Source organism: Aplysia californica, unplaced genomic scaffold (genome assembly GCF_000002075.1).
Source record: "Aplysia californica isolate F4 #8 unplaced genomic scaffold, AplCal3.0 scaffold00264, whole genome shotgun sequence".
NCBI classification, from domain to species: domain Eukaryota; kingdom Metazoa; phylum Mollusca; class Gastropoda; order Aplysiida; family Aplysiidae; genus Aplysia; species Aplysia californica.
The window spans coordinates 918,981-932,728 of record NW_004797534.1 but is presented as its reverse complement, the minus strand read 5'-3'; the positions used below and the strand labels follow the sequence as shown (position 1 = coordinate 932,728).

Sequence of the window (13,748 nt, the reverse complement as noted above, 5' to 3'; positions counted from 1 at the left end):
GGTGCACTTTTCTCATTTAGTACGGTTTTGTCTCAGTGTACAACTTATAAATCATAACCATAATGAATATTGTAAAGAACAAAGCACAATACGCAAAATTTTGCTCACTCCCAATGGTTTGAATGAGGGCCAGATTTTTCCTTCATGGAGGGGCAAAAGCTAGACTACCATTTTGGCACACTTTGGTCAAGTGAAAAGGTCAAATCCTCCGAATGGACTTCCGGGTTAAATTTGGGGTATAAAAAGTGTGTACACTACGTGGCTGAGTCAAAGTTACACTATCTCTGCCTGAGTGACACTCTCTCGTACTGTCTCGTAGTAGTACATGTAAGCTAGTAGGCCTAGTAGTAGTAGTAGCAAAGATCGTGTAGAGAATATTTGGTAGTAGATTCTATCTAGTAGGCAGTTTAGTGAACGTGCTCGCAGCAGGGCGAATCGGCCTCGATAAGCCCCGTAGACTTTTGTGATCGGCCACGAAGCCTCGTGTTTTGATGGATCTAGATCTAAACAACTCGGTGTTATTCGCACTGCCACATCCGACAGGCCTAGATCTACATTTTTTTAAAAGGAAAAGAAAGATCATCAAAATGGTTGAATTCGCGTGAAAATCGATTCGGTAGAACTAGAACTATTAAAATTTGCTTCTGAAAACAAGGCAATTTTTATACGAAGGCCATTTTTATAACTCGATGAAATAAAAACTACTGGCTGTGTACTGTGTTATTCTGTATAAAAATAAATTATGAAACTTCAGGACGTATTATTATTTTCCAGCATCTTTTGACGCCTGAGCTGTAGAGGTTGAAGTTTTCACAACACTAATAGATCTAGTAATAGGCCAGGTAATAGGGCTTTCCGTAAAAAATGCATAGATCTACAAAAGCCGAACCACCGAATCGACCAAGCACCTCGCTCTCCCCTGCACACTGTGATAACGTGTTGCTTCGGTATCGCATTATTCAACTATTAATACGTGCGGCTATGGTAATTGGGATGTACTGACTGACAAAAAATTCAGTTTTGTTTTTATTTTACCATATATTTGACGTTAATAGTGCAGGCGATAGCAAGATCTAGATTCCCTGTCTAGAATCAGTAGTAGCAGGCCTATGCTAGAAGCAGCCAGAGAGCCTACAACTGCTAGATCTAGATCTAACTTATTATTGCTATGCCTTTGGGCTTTGGAATTGAAATAAAACGAATTGCACAGTTCTAGTTACTTTTAGATTCAGCAAGTAACTGTATTTCCAGAGTTAATAATAACAAATCTCAGCATAACAATCACTTTTACTTTTATTAGAATAATTAGATCCAACTTTTTTTCTAAAATCTGTTTTGTGCAAACTTAAGATTTTCTCTACTTGTAGAGCTCAGAATTTACATTGTAAGCCTCTGCTCAGTCTTTTAGTATACATAATAAAATACACACACACACACACACACACACACGCACACACACACACACACACACACACCTATATATATATATATAGAGAGAGAGAGAGAAAGAGAGATCTATATAATCATTTTATGTTGTTTTCGGGATAAACATGTATTTTTAAAACTCTTTTTTTCAACATGTCATAAAATCAAATTGTGCCATTTTCTTTGAAAAGAATAGCATTAGCAGTGGACTTTTTAGACAGCGAGTCTCTGATTCAATATTTTTTTTTTAATATGCTAATCAATGAAAATTGCAAATTGATAATAGTTTAGTCCTGAAGAGAATAGGTGGACTCCGGGATCTGCAAAGTGAAATACTAGGTTTTAGGATGTGAACCCTGGAGTCACCGTAGTGAAATAAGGTTTGGTTTAAGTAAGGATTGGTGGACCCCGGGGTCAACGTAGTGATAAATAAGCAGGTTTAAGGTGGACTCCGGGGTCTACCTAGCGAAATACTAGGTTTTAGGACAGTTGGACCCCGGGGTCACCGTAGTGAAATAAGTATGTTTCTTTAAAGATTGGTGGACCCCGGGGACAGCGTAGTGAAATAAGTAGGGTCAATTTTTAAAGGATTGGTGGACCCCGGAGTCACCATAGCCGTAGAGGAATAAGAAGGTTTAATTAAGGATTGGTGGACCCCCGGGACACCTAGATTAAACCTACTTATTTTACTACGGTGACCGCAGGTTCCACCTATTCTAAAAACCTAACTAACATTTCGTTAGGTAGATCCTGGGGTCCACCGTAAACCTACCTATTTCACTACGTTGACTCCAGGGTCCACCAATCCTTAAAATTAAACCTACATCTACATGTACTTATTTCACTAAATTGACCCCAGGGTCCACCAATCCTTAATTAAACCTAGATCTACTGATTTCACTACATTGACCCCGGGGTCCACCAATCCTTAATTAAACCTATATCTACTTATAATTTCACTACATTGACCACGGGCTCTGCCAGTCCTACTATAAAATAAACTGAGATCTACTTATTTCACTATGTTGACCCCGGGGTCCACCGATCCTTAGTTAAACCTAGATCTACTACTTATTTCACTACGCTCACTCCGGGGTTCACATCCTAAATCCTAGCATTTTGTTAGGTAGACCCCGGGGTCCACCTATCCTTTTGGCTAGATAGACCCCGTAGTCCGCCTATCCACTTTCTTGATAATAACGGAAAACAATACATGCCAGTTGTCATGAATAGTGAAGAAAAATGATGGAAAAAAAAGACAATGAGGTAGACTATAATTTATCCAAAAAATTGCAAGTGCAAGTGAAGATCATAAAATAATTTTGTTATTTTCTGGTCATCTTTCCCGGTTTATAAAAAAAATTCAGTGGGCCTACTACTAGATCTATGTCTCTGAAGAACATTTTGCTTGCCTTTATTAGCTTTTTTCATGTACATGAAAGCATAGAATATATAGTTTCACACAAATATATGCACAATACTTTGAAAAAGAAAGATAAGGTCATTGTTTTTTTACGGAATCCGTTTTACGTTGAGAAAAGCGCTAAAAACAAGTTAAAAATTTTTAAGAATGCCCATAATATTAGTCTTAGGAATCCGAAATTACTACCTAGTTGGCTTACTCTTTAATAACCATGAGCAGTTAAGAAAAAAAAAGAGAATGATATAGGATTTGTCTAAATATGACCATTAGCAATAAAGATTTTGCCCATTTTGTCCAATTATCCTTGCAGGTAAAATCACCCTGCACTGTACCTCAATAAGCACAAAAGGAATATTTCTGTGACTTTGTATAAAGGTGTGGCCTAAATAAGGTAAGGGAGGAGTGTTTAGCTTATTTAGGCCACAGGTGTGGCCTAAATAAGGTAAGGGAGGGGGGTTTAGCTTATTTAGGCCATATGTGGCCTAAATAAGGTCACCCATCATAATAAACAAAATGCAACAAAAGAAAGAATGAAATCTTCTCGCTGAAAAAGAAAACTACGTCTCATTTGTCTGATTACTTTTTATTTTATCAATATTTTGAAAGGGCAATGTCCGAGGTTATGTATTTTTTTGTGCACCCAATTTGTAATAAAATCATCTATTGCAATGCGGGGGTGACTGACTTAATCTGTTACAGCTCAAAATATCGCACATAACTTCACCAAATTTTCTGGGAAACGAAACAAGTGGGTCTACTGGTGGCACACGCATCTCGTAAATACATGGGACTCAGCCTCCTGGCCGGCGGCTCATCCCGTAAAACACGAGAATAGGCTCAAGTGAGTTAAAATTTCATTGTATTGGCCCACTATGTATCCATTCCTATGCTGTTCTCAGATGCAGTTCATTAATTGGTACCTGTTGATGAATTCTTTTCTGCTGGTCACTCTTCTGACCAGAAGCGGTTTTGTATGGTCTTCAGGTATGGGCAGTTGACAACCGTAGATTGACCTATGTGAGGGTTGGGATCACTGAGCACCTGCCCATTGGACAAGAATGGATCCACGTACCAGGTGAGAGAGGGGCTTATTTCCTGCTCTGCCTTTCAGATTGAAAACCTAGTAGGCTATCTTACAAAATCCAGTATTTTCACGTACATTTTCACTGAAATCAAATCTTAATTGATTTCTCTCCACCCACCCCCCCCCGACTCATATATACAGTAGTCTCCGCCTAAACGCACAGTGCTCGGGAGGGCTCCTAAGCGTGTGTTTATACGGAGCGTGCGTTTGCATGAACCTTTGCAAAGGGAGGAAGGGACACAGTCGTCTCATTGCCTTGATATTCTAGTGACCTCCCTTAGGGGTGAGGGTCACATTGGAACGATAATGTTGCGACACGTGATTTATTTGTGAAGGATTCCCCGACTGTGGTTAAAAATACAAAGGCGTTTAATGGGTGGGAGGGGGGGTGGGGGGGAGGCGCGCAGAAAAACAGACTCAATGTAACGGTATGACACTACTAAAATGTCAGGAACAGACAGCCTAAGAGGAAATTGTTGGCGATAGTCATAGAGACAACGGCGCAGCCACGTGGCTTTCAAAGCGACCACCCCCGACCGGTAAATTGAACGACATCAGAATCATAGATCTCTATACATTTTTTAAAAAATACTTCTCTTCGGATTCGTTGAACAAGTACTTTATAAGCTCTTCGAGCGCAGCTGATTAGGTTTACTTGACTAATCTTTAATCTTATAGAGGCCTGTCTAATGTTTTACAGCATTCACGCGTGTTGCCCATCATAGGCCTAGGTCTAAACGATACTAAACATTACATGCGGTCACCCAAACACCAGTCAGAAACCTTCTCTCAAAGATGCATTTCCAGTGACCAATGAAAAAACATTTCAGTCACCCGACCCCCCAACATTTCACCGACCAGTCCTAGACCTATGTGTCTATGAAATGTTGGGTGTGAAAATGCTGTCCACCACTCTCTTTGTTCGCCATGAGGAGAAGTCTCACCAAATATCCGGTTTTCTAGGCTTGTCTTGCAAGCTGTGCAGGTTGTAGTGAAAAGTTCCCTTTGTCAAGCTTTACCTGTCGACGTGTTTCGCGGGTCAGAGCGTGCGCTTAGACTACTTAGAGGGAGTAACTGTGCGTTTGTACGTCTAAATTATATAGTAAAAAAAATACGTCAGATGACGAAAGTGTGCGTTTGAGCGGAGCGTGCTTTTGTTTGGCGTGCATTTAGGCAGAGACTACTGTACTTGGTTTGCCATTCAAAAGACAGTGCTCAAGTTCACTTACTGTTTCAATGTAAAAATTTTAATAGTTTTCATTTTTTTTAAGGGAGGGGGGCAGGGAGGATTGTGTTCGTAATTCATGCTTGCCGTCTGACCATTTTACTCTCTCCAGGAATCCAAGCCATGGATCTTTCACTCACTCGAAGTGGCATCTGGGCCTTGACACCGACTGGTGAAGTCTATTTTCGATATGGAGTGTCCAGAGAGCGGCCGGCTGGGAACTACTGGAAGAAAATCCCTGGCACTTTCATTAAAATTTCTGGTATGTGAGGATCATTCTTTTTAATTTTCACAATGGATTGTGTTCATTTTGTAATGTTTAAAAGTCACTCATTCTTACAGGGGAATAATGTAGCTGGAAGACTGTCTTACCACTTTAAATGCTTCAGAAATAATATGGGAAAAGTGTTTAGAGTACTTTTACATCATGGTGATAATTCATCAATTTAATGCCTTTGTTGCCTTATGACGTACCTGGTACATCACGAAAATACATTATTTTTAGCTTTGCTCTGTGCCTTGGATGACCCAAATGTTGGCAAAATTTGCCGTTCCTTGTTGTTTATAAGATGTTATATGTAGGCCTATATCCCGCTAATCATCTGGCTGTAATTTCTCTGCACAAGGACTTGTCCACAAGCACAGCATGGATTCATATTTGGGAATCAAAAATGCACATATCAGTACCAAATTTGCAAGTATTTGTTTAGACCTACTATTAGGCTTGCAAGCGATCAATAAACACATGTCTAGTCTTGGAGATGAATTTTTTTTTTCTATTATGGGCTAGATGGGGAAAAGAGGGAATGAGGAAAGTGACACTATTAAAGACTGGGGTTTTGAAATATGTCATGAAAGGGCTTGATCTCGACAGTAAGTCTACTAAAACTGAGACAAGAGACAGCTGTCATAACTAATAAGTTTTGCTGAAAATTAGTGCTGGCAGTAGGAATGCACACCCTCTGATAACAAAGGAATTTCATATTCCATAGCGGAAAAAAATGTTTTTCTCTTTCGAAGCTCACTACCATTTATACTGTTTTATAAATATGAATACTTTTGTTTTTGTTTTTTGGGGTTTAAAAAAAAAATAAAACTGATATGCTGGTAACACAGTTGTATTGCATTCCATGACAAATAGTTTTGGGGGGTTTTATTTTAACATGTTTTATAAAGTTAACTTAACGCCTCGTGTATGATAACAGTTTCTTGTATGCCACGTAAAGCTATCTGGACTATATGTCCACTTGTGCTTCATTACTTTTGTATCAGTTTCATTGCTTTGGAAGTGCAGATGGTTGGTGGAAGGTGCCAGAGGTAGGGCATTGTCTTTTTTCTCTTTTTTTTTTTTTCGATCTGGCATTTTTGTTTTGTCTGTCTTCCTTTTTTTTGCTGCTCGTAATGATCTTTTATCTTTCAATGCATTTCCTTTTACTTGACCTGGTTCTGTAGTACTCATAATAACTACTTCAACTTCCCATTCTCAGCCTCCCCTTCAGATGACCTGTGGGCCATCAACACAGAAGGTCATCTGATGCATTGCAGCACACAATACCTCCTTCGCTCCCAAGACGTGTCTGACCCGCTACTCCAAAGAAGCATCAGCACAAGCAGCTCTGTCTCTGAGGATGTGGACTGGGAGATTGTATAATTCAGACAAAAGAAATAGGTAGGGGGCCTGCCGGTCTTCAAGTGTGATTTGATCGAGAAGAAGAAGAAAACAAACAAAAAAATGCTGGTTTATCTTTGAATGGAGGTGGGATTGGGGTTTTTGAAATTTTTCATGACCGGTATGAAAAGTCTTAGGTTTCATTTTTCCTAGGTTTGCAGATTGTGTAAGTAAGACCATAAGAAATTTGTTGTGTTCATGTGGTGAATGTCAGTGTTATATTAGCTTGCATATGGCTGTGGTTTACAATGACTTTCAGGATTAGAGAACTCACTTTTAAGAGTGCCTTTGATGTGGATGTATTGAATCTTTCAAAGATATCCTATAGAGCTGAATAGATTATATTTTTAGTTAGGTTGTTTTGGAGTACTGTTTTTCGTAGATGTTTTGCTCTATTTTCTTTCAGTTCAGGTCAGTTCTTATACAAAATATAAAAGACTTGGACAAAGTTTCTTTTGTTTATAGTTTTGTGTGTCCTTCTTATCCCCAGTAATATATGTCACGAGGTATAGAAGTGGAGGGCTATCATAATTCTGCTTTAACTTTTTCAAGACCTTATCAAAGACTGTTGGCTATTGCCTATGTGTAAGAAATGACATTGACTTGGGTGGAAGAAACATTCCATTTTTAGATCCCAGCCTTTAAGAGCTTTGAGTTTTCCATGTTAACATCGTTACAGGTACATTCTTTGACTCGTGTCTTTTCTGTGATTGTGCTTACACTTACATCATGAAGTTAGTTTTTTGTTGGTTTCAGTTTTCCAAGTGAGGATGTGTTATGGTTCTCAGAGTTGTGTATGGGATTGGTTTGATAAATTTCTGTGCTGATGGTACATTGACAGGATGGTCTGCTCTTGTACTTTTAGTTTTTTAATGGTATGGGCTTTGGTAACTCAAGAGGATCCAATATTCCTGACTGGGTTGGTGCGGTACTGTTGAGAATTATGTTTTGGATGACAGTTTTGGTTGGTGGGATCCAGCTGTTGTGAGATTGTTTGGTTTTTCGCCTGTTCGTGTCGAGCTGTAATTTACAGCAGGTCATCATCAGTGACTCCCGTATTTCTGCAACTGAGAAGGGTAATCGTAATCGCAATTCAGTGAAAAGTATTGAAAGAGCAGCGTACCCACCAACCTGTAGTGTGACATTTGTGTGATACTAGCTCGAGAATTTGACTCGAAGGTCACAAAAGGGATAATAATAATAATATATTATGGTGCAAAAAGGAAAAACATTCGGGAGTTTGGGAAGGGATGGATAGGTTGTAGCTTAGTTTTGTGACAAGATATCATATCCACCTGTCTGATGCTAGTCTGTCCTGTGATGGCTGAAAAGCTTTGATCAATTAGCAGTGCTGTCACTACTGTCAGCAGGTTGGGTAAACTAAGAGTTTGGTTTCATGATCAAAGGAATTGATTGAGCAAGCAATATGTGATTGCTCGAAAACTGGGAACTGCTCTACTTTGATCAGCTATGGTAGGCCCCTATATTTGTGAAATTGTGCATAGTGATTTTATACTGTTTTACGAAACACTGTTTTCTGAATTTATGTATCATGTTTGAAATGTTTTTTTCTACCTAAAGACTTCCTCATTGGGATAAACAGTCATTTTTCCTTTTGATCTTCTTTATTATTTGAAGTCCTGCTTTATATGACCAGTAGATTCCAGTGTGAGAGACACTCCAGACATCAGCTCTGTGAAATTTGTTCAGGATCTACTATGTGTGCGTGTGTTTTGTTATTGTTTCTTAAGATCTCAAGCCCTCTTTTGCTCCTCAATTTTGATTTTCCTTTTCCAAGTCAACATTTCAATTATGCATGGTTTGTGAATTATTCAGCTGTGGAAGCTTTTGTGTTTTTGTATGAGTAGAGAAAGAAATCACTTGGTGTGCTTGGAGGTTATCTTCTCTAAATGCAGTTTCTTTGGAATCCCAACCCTTTTCCATTTGTTCTCATTTTCAATAGGGACTGTCCACAGTATTATTTTGACTTGTGCCATAAATTCAACATTGTTAAAATGTAAAACCTGCATCTAGGGTCTATCACTTCTTTTATGAAATATTTTAACATTCAGGGTCCATAGTTGTATGTGTAATGTGATGGGTCTCTTTCCTCATGTGTGATTTTTTTGAGTTTCAATTCACTTGTGGAGGAAACATTTTGTCATCAAACCATATCATTTGTGTCAGGACGTGGAATCAAGCGCTCGTCAATTTTTGGGCTTATGAGGTTATTGGTATCATCTTAAAAGGCTGTTCATTTGCCTTGTGAAAATTTACATTTTCTATGCTTTTAATCTCAGTAAATTCCACCCAAAAATGTGTTTTAAAATGGACAAAATGTGTTGAGCCAAAAAAAGAAAATTAGAACAAAATTGCCCATTGGCCAAAAAAATGCAGATTTCTTGGATTTCACTCTTTTGACGAGCGCCTGATTGCACCTCATTGCCTCACATATTTCTGCTTGGATGTAGATATCTAGTCTCATCTCAACCAGGTTTGTCCTGACGAGCTCGGTGGAAGAAGCCTGCCTCCTTTTAGTCATATTAGAAATGTATACCGACAAAACACAACAAACACTATTTTCAAAGTTTGGCCAAAAGTAGTACAGTGGAACTCGGATTCAACGAGGTCGCCGGTCCTGAACTAAAATCTCGATGAATCCGAGTGTTCGTTATAGCAGACATGAGTTTTTGTGTAGATAATTACAGGCACTAAGCAAGTAATGTATGAAAAGAAACAACAAGTGGTGACTGAAATGTCTGCGTAGTATGAGCTGTGCAAAAAAAAAAAAAGACCAATTCGTTCAAATGCATGCCTTTGTCATCTCGATTGTTTGCCAAAAGTTGTGTTGCTGTGTAGAGCCTAGCATACGCCAATTTTTTATTCCATAGACCAGCGCGCAATTCATTACGTAGATCTACGTCAAGACTAGCTTATCATTGTAATAATATTAATAATCTGATGCCGAGGGGGAAAAAGACCGACGCGTATGCGATGTTCCACATCCGGGCCGCTGGTCTCTCCCCCCCCCCCCCCCAAAACGTACACAGTCACACGTGTGCAGGCCCCCCATCCGACCCCGACACACACTAGAATAGACACGTTCGCGTGCCAACTACGCATGTGTTGGTATGAAAGAAGGCCGCTGATTGGTTGCATGCAATCAGCTAAGTGAATAATAGTCCACGATGCTGGTGCAATTGATGGTTTCGGGGAATAACGTTTGTTGTGGAAGAAAAATGAGCGAAGCTACGTCTGCAGGGGCTGTTCACCATGGAAGCAACCTCGTTGAATCTGGGCTTGCTGATTTAAGTGTTTGTTGAATGCGAGTTATTTTTATTGATTTTAAAGAAGGAAAAAAACGGGGAATCCTTCTCTTTTTATTGAATCCGAGTTCTCCTTGAATCTGACTTCTACTGTACTGTCTTGTCTAAAAAGGTGAGGCACATTCCAATTTTTTTTCTCACAAAATGCAATTTGTCTTTTTTTTTTTATTGTAGAGGGTGAAACATTTTATGGAACAAAAGCGGTAGAACTTTTTGACAAACTGTGACATATCCTGTACGCTCCAATCAAGTTCTTTCCTGGACTCATGTGACTTTGCTTGTGTTTGAAGAAAGTTTTGTCAGCAGGTCTATCTCTTCCTTGTTTTTGGAATGTTGATATGTTTTGTTAAAAATTTGTGGACATGTCAAAAATGTAAAGGATCAGAATCCAAGATAGATTTCGTCATACAACAAATTATATCAACTATGCCTTACAGTTACATCACGTTTACTCAAAAAACAAAGTTGCTCAAGATTATTCCATAATAAATGAGTGAAAATCTTCATTATTTTCTTTCTCAAAACCGGAAAAATAGATATGTCCCATTTTGTACTGTCTTGTTATGTTGATTTGGGTGCAGAACATTTATTTTACATTAGAAAAAAACTGAAGCAAAAATGTTCCCTCTACAATGATGATGTACATAAGCTTGAATGCTGCTAATACAGTGGAGGAAATGCTTTAAGCTACACTACTGTCAGCTTTGAAAACGTCGAGTAGAAATGTAGGAAGTTACTGGCACAGTGACTTTTTGTTGCCTGGTACCCTCCAAAATAACGTGCTCTGGCGATAGTGTTATTTTCATCAGAGCTCTCATCTCTCTTTTTTTTGCTCTATAATGTAAGACATACATTATTTCTTGTAGTAGACTTAATAAATTAAAATTTTGTACTTATTCATTGGTATAGAGGATAAGTGCACACATGTCGGTAACCTTTCAAAAATGCAGTCAAAGCTTGTTGTACCGCTTGCCCCGCTTACTGCCATATTTTACCAATAAAGGAAAAGGAACACCTACAGTCCAGTCCATTCATAACAGCCTCTGTTATTACAAGAACTTGGATATATGACAGTGATAAATCAAATCCCCGGGGTGTAAGTAATATGAACCTGACTGTAACAGGGTTCAATTTGCGCAGACTTGGATATATAGCAGTGATGTTGCAGCGCATGAATTTACTTTCGATCCGTCAAATTATTAAAATTTGTTTCAACCAAGACATTTTGCCTGTTTGTATGATAGACAAACTTTCAAACCCATACCCTCCTCCCCCCATAGTGTTGGGGTCACTGATCGATTCCATCTCAGTGTCAGCAAAACAGCCCACTGGAAAAGGATCTGCGGTATAGTAAGCTCAAGGTGCAATGATACTGGTAGTTTCCCTTGATAGTGGTTATAACAAGACTCACTTATAACAGGGAAAAACTGCCGGTCCCGTCTGTCGTGCTATTATACAGTAGAACATGACTATAGCAGCACCCGCTACTGCGGGACTGCGGGACCTTACAGGAAACCCCGTTTTTTTTTTCTATGTAAACTCAATTACCTGTGCTCGGGTTTAGCGGGGCAAGGAAAGGCCGAACTCGGATACAGCGGGAGAGATCGAGCAAGGTTTACCTGGGAGGAAGGGGTTTGGGGGACTTTTGGTGGGCTCCAAACAGGCAGTCAGCGGTGCAGTGTTGTGATTGGCCAGTCCCGTGATGAGTGAAGTGGGGCAGGCGGCAGAGAGAGATAGTGCGGAGAGACGCTTTACGTGAGCCACTCTGTAGCTTAAGGGCCTATTACACGTACAGGCCGACCGGACAGATTTTGGACCATAGGCAAGCCGTACGGCCAGACAAAATCGAGGATACCTGGTTTGTTATAACACAACACAATCGACCTGAAGGCGGCCACACCTCGCGAGCAACGAGTTCTACACTCTAGGCCTAGTCTGGGTGAAATTTCACGCACGTGTGTGCATCATGACACACAAAACATAAAAATGTGCTGAAATGGAAAATCATTAAATACAAAACGAAACACTCGTGAGCCATTACTATTATCCTAATTTTGATACGCTGATTCTGAATCTGGTATTTTGTCTACGACATGATTTTCTATAATTTTGAAATTAGTTCAGTTGTCCCCGGCGCAGCAAACTTCAATGGCCGGACATCAAATTCACAAGCAGTGGCTGTGGGTTTTTTTCATCAAGCCAGCCGGCCATTTGCCGAATGTTCGCCTACGGTTGGAGCCGCATTTCTTATTACATGTTATGATTGGCCATACGGCCCAGAAATTTGTCCGGTTGGCCTGTAGGCCTACATGTAATCGGCCCTTTAGACGCTCGCTCAGTATGAGAGCGTATAGACAGGCCATAGCCCTTGGCTAGACCCAAAAGTAAAACAAGAGGAGAGCATGTCATGTGTAATTCCTGATTTATTGAACTGCGATCTCTGATGCTCTTAGTCATATGCACACATCTGCTTCACCAGTTCTACAGTAGGCCTACGGGTACGATAGACAGCACAAGCAACAAGACCGAGGAAAAGATGGCTTCCAACAAAGACAAAAGGAAGTAGGCTACTTCTCACTCGACCGACAAGAAAAGGAAGACTATTCTAATAAAGTGCATGTTTTATTGATATATGGAAGGCAGGTGTGGATTTAAAGAAATTTTTCGATAATTTCCCGGGGAACTCACCTACAGCGGGATTTTTCTTCTGAAACTGGAACCAAAAGTCCCGCTATATCTACTGTATCTGAGTTTGACTGTATATAACTTCGTATTTGTGCCTTTTACACTGCCATCTGCTATCCGCCAACTATCTGAGCTGTACAGTCCTCTGCAAGTTAATGTAAGTTTCGCCCCAATATACGGTCATCACAATGGCCACCAGAGGTAATCAGCACGTGGCACTGACTCGATGGCTGCTTGATAATCTCTTTCTCACGTACATCTTTGCAAACTTGGCCTATTTCTAGTGCTTGTTGTCGATTTGCTCCTGATTTGCGTTGATTATGAAAATACTATGATTTTAGGTCATGGCCAATATTTTTTTAAAAATTGGAATGAAATTTTTAAGTTGCTGGGAGAATCTTCAAAGGAACTGTGCCACCTTGGCCTGCTGGCAAAATAATATCTCGCTTTTATATTGTGAGGACTCACGCTCAAGTCTACAAGACAGCTCTAAGGGGCCCGAGGACTAACGAGTATCAGTTTTTTTCAAAACAGTACGTCTGTGGGGTCCTTGACACCCGTCTAATACTAATAGTAATAGCTTAGCTTCCTATCCTAGCTTCTTTTAATTTGAATCTACGTAAAGTTTACCTGACGTTTCACATGTATTCGGTAACTTCTTGTTTATTTTTTCCTGTGCACGGCAATCGCGGAAGACAGATCTAGTGGAGGCAAAACTGGCCTTAGTTTGTCTTTAGTCTCTTGCCTTTACCAGTCTACCACTAGTCAAGATGGCAATCTTTGCTATTCGTCTATACTGCCTGCCCCGCTATACCATCAGCTTTATGCCCGTCCCAAAGTAAACGGTATAACGAGGTTTGACTGTTATTAATGGGTATGGGTCCAAAACAAAATATTGAAATTGGAAAAAA

At 39.8% G+C, this 13,748-nt stretch overlaps 1 protein-coding gene across 4 annotated transcripts in view; it reads left to right on the top strand.

Moving 5' to 3' along the window:
• Positions 1 to 9,618, top strand: part of LOC101859416 (tectonin beta-propeller repeat-containing protein 2) — a 43,302-nt gene extending 33,684 nt beyond the window's left edge. For all 4 annotated transcript variants that reach the window (XM_005100909.3, XM_005100910.3, XM_035970411.1 and 1 more), the window contains 3 exons: positions 3,833 to 3,923; positions 5,270 to 5,419; positions 6,645 to 9,618. In XM_005100909.3, the coding sequence (XP_005100966.1) occupies positions 3,833 to 3,923; positions 5,270 to 5,419; positions 6,645 to 6,808 (405 nt within the window). In that variant the 3' untranslated portion in view covers positions 6,809 to 9,618. The remainder of the gene's footprint in view (positions 1 to 3,832; positions 3,924 to 5,269; positions 5,420 to 6,644) is intronic.
• The last annotated feature ends 4,130 nt before the right edge of the window (positions 9,619 to 13,748 follow it).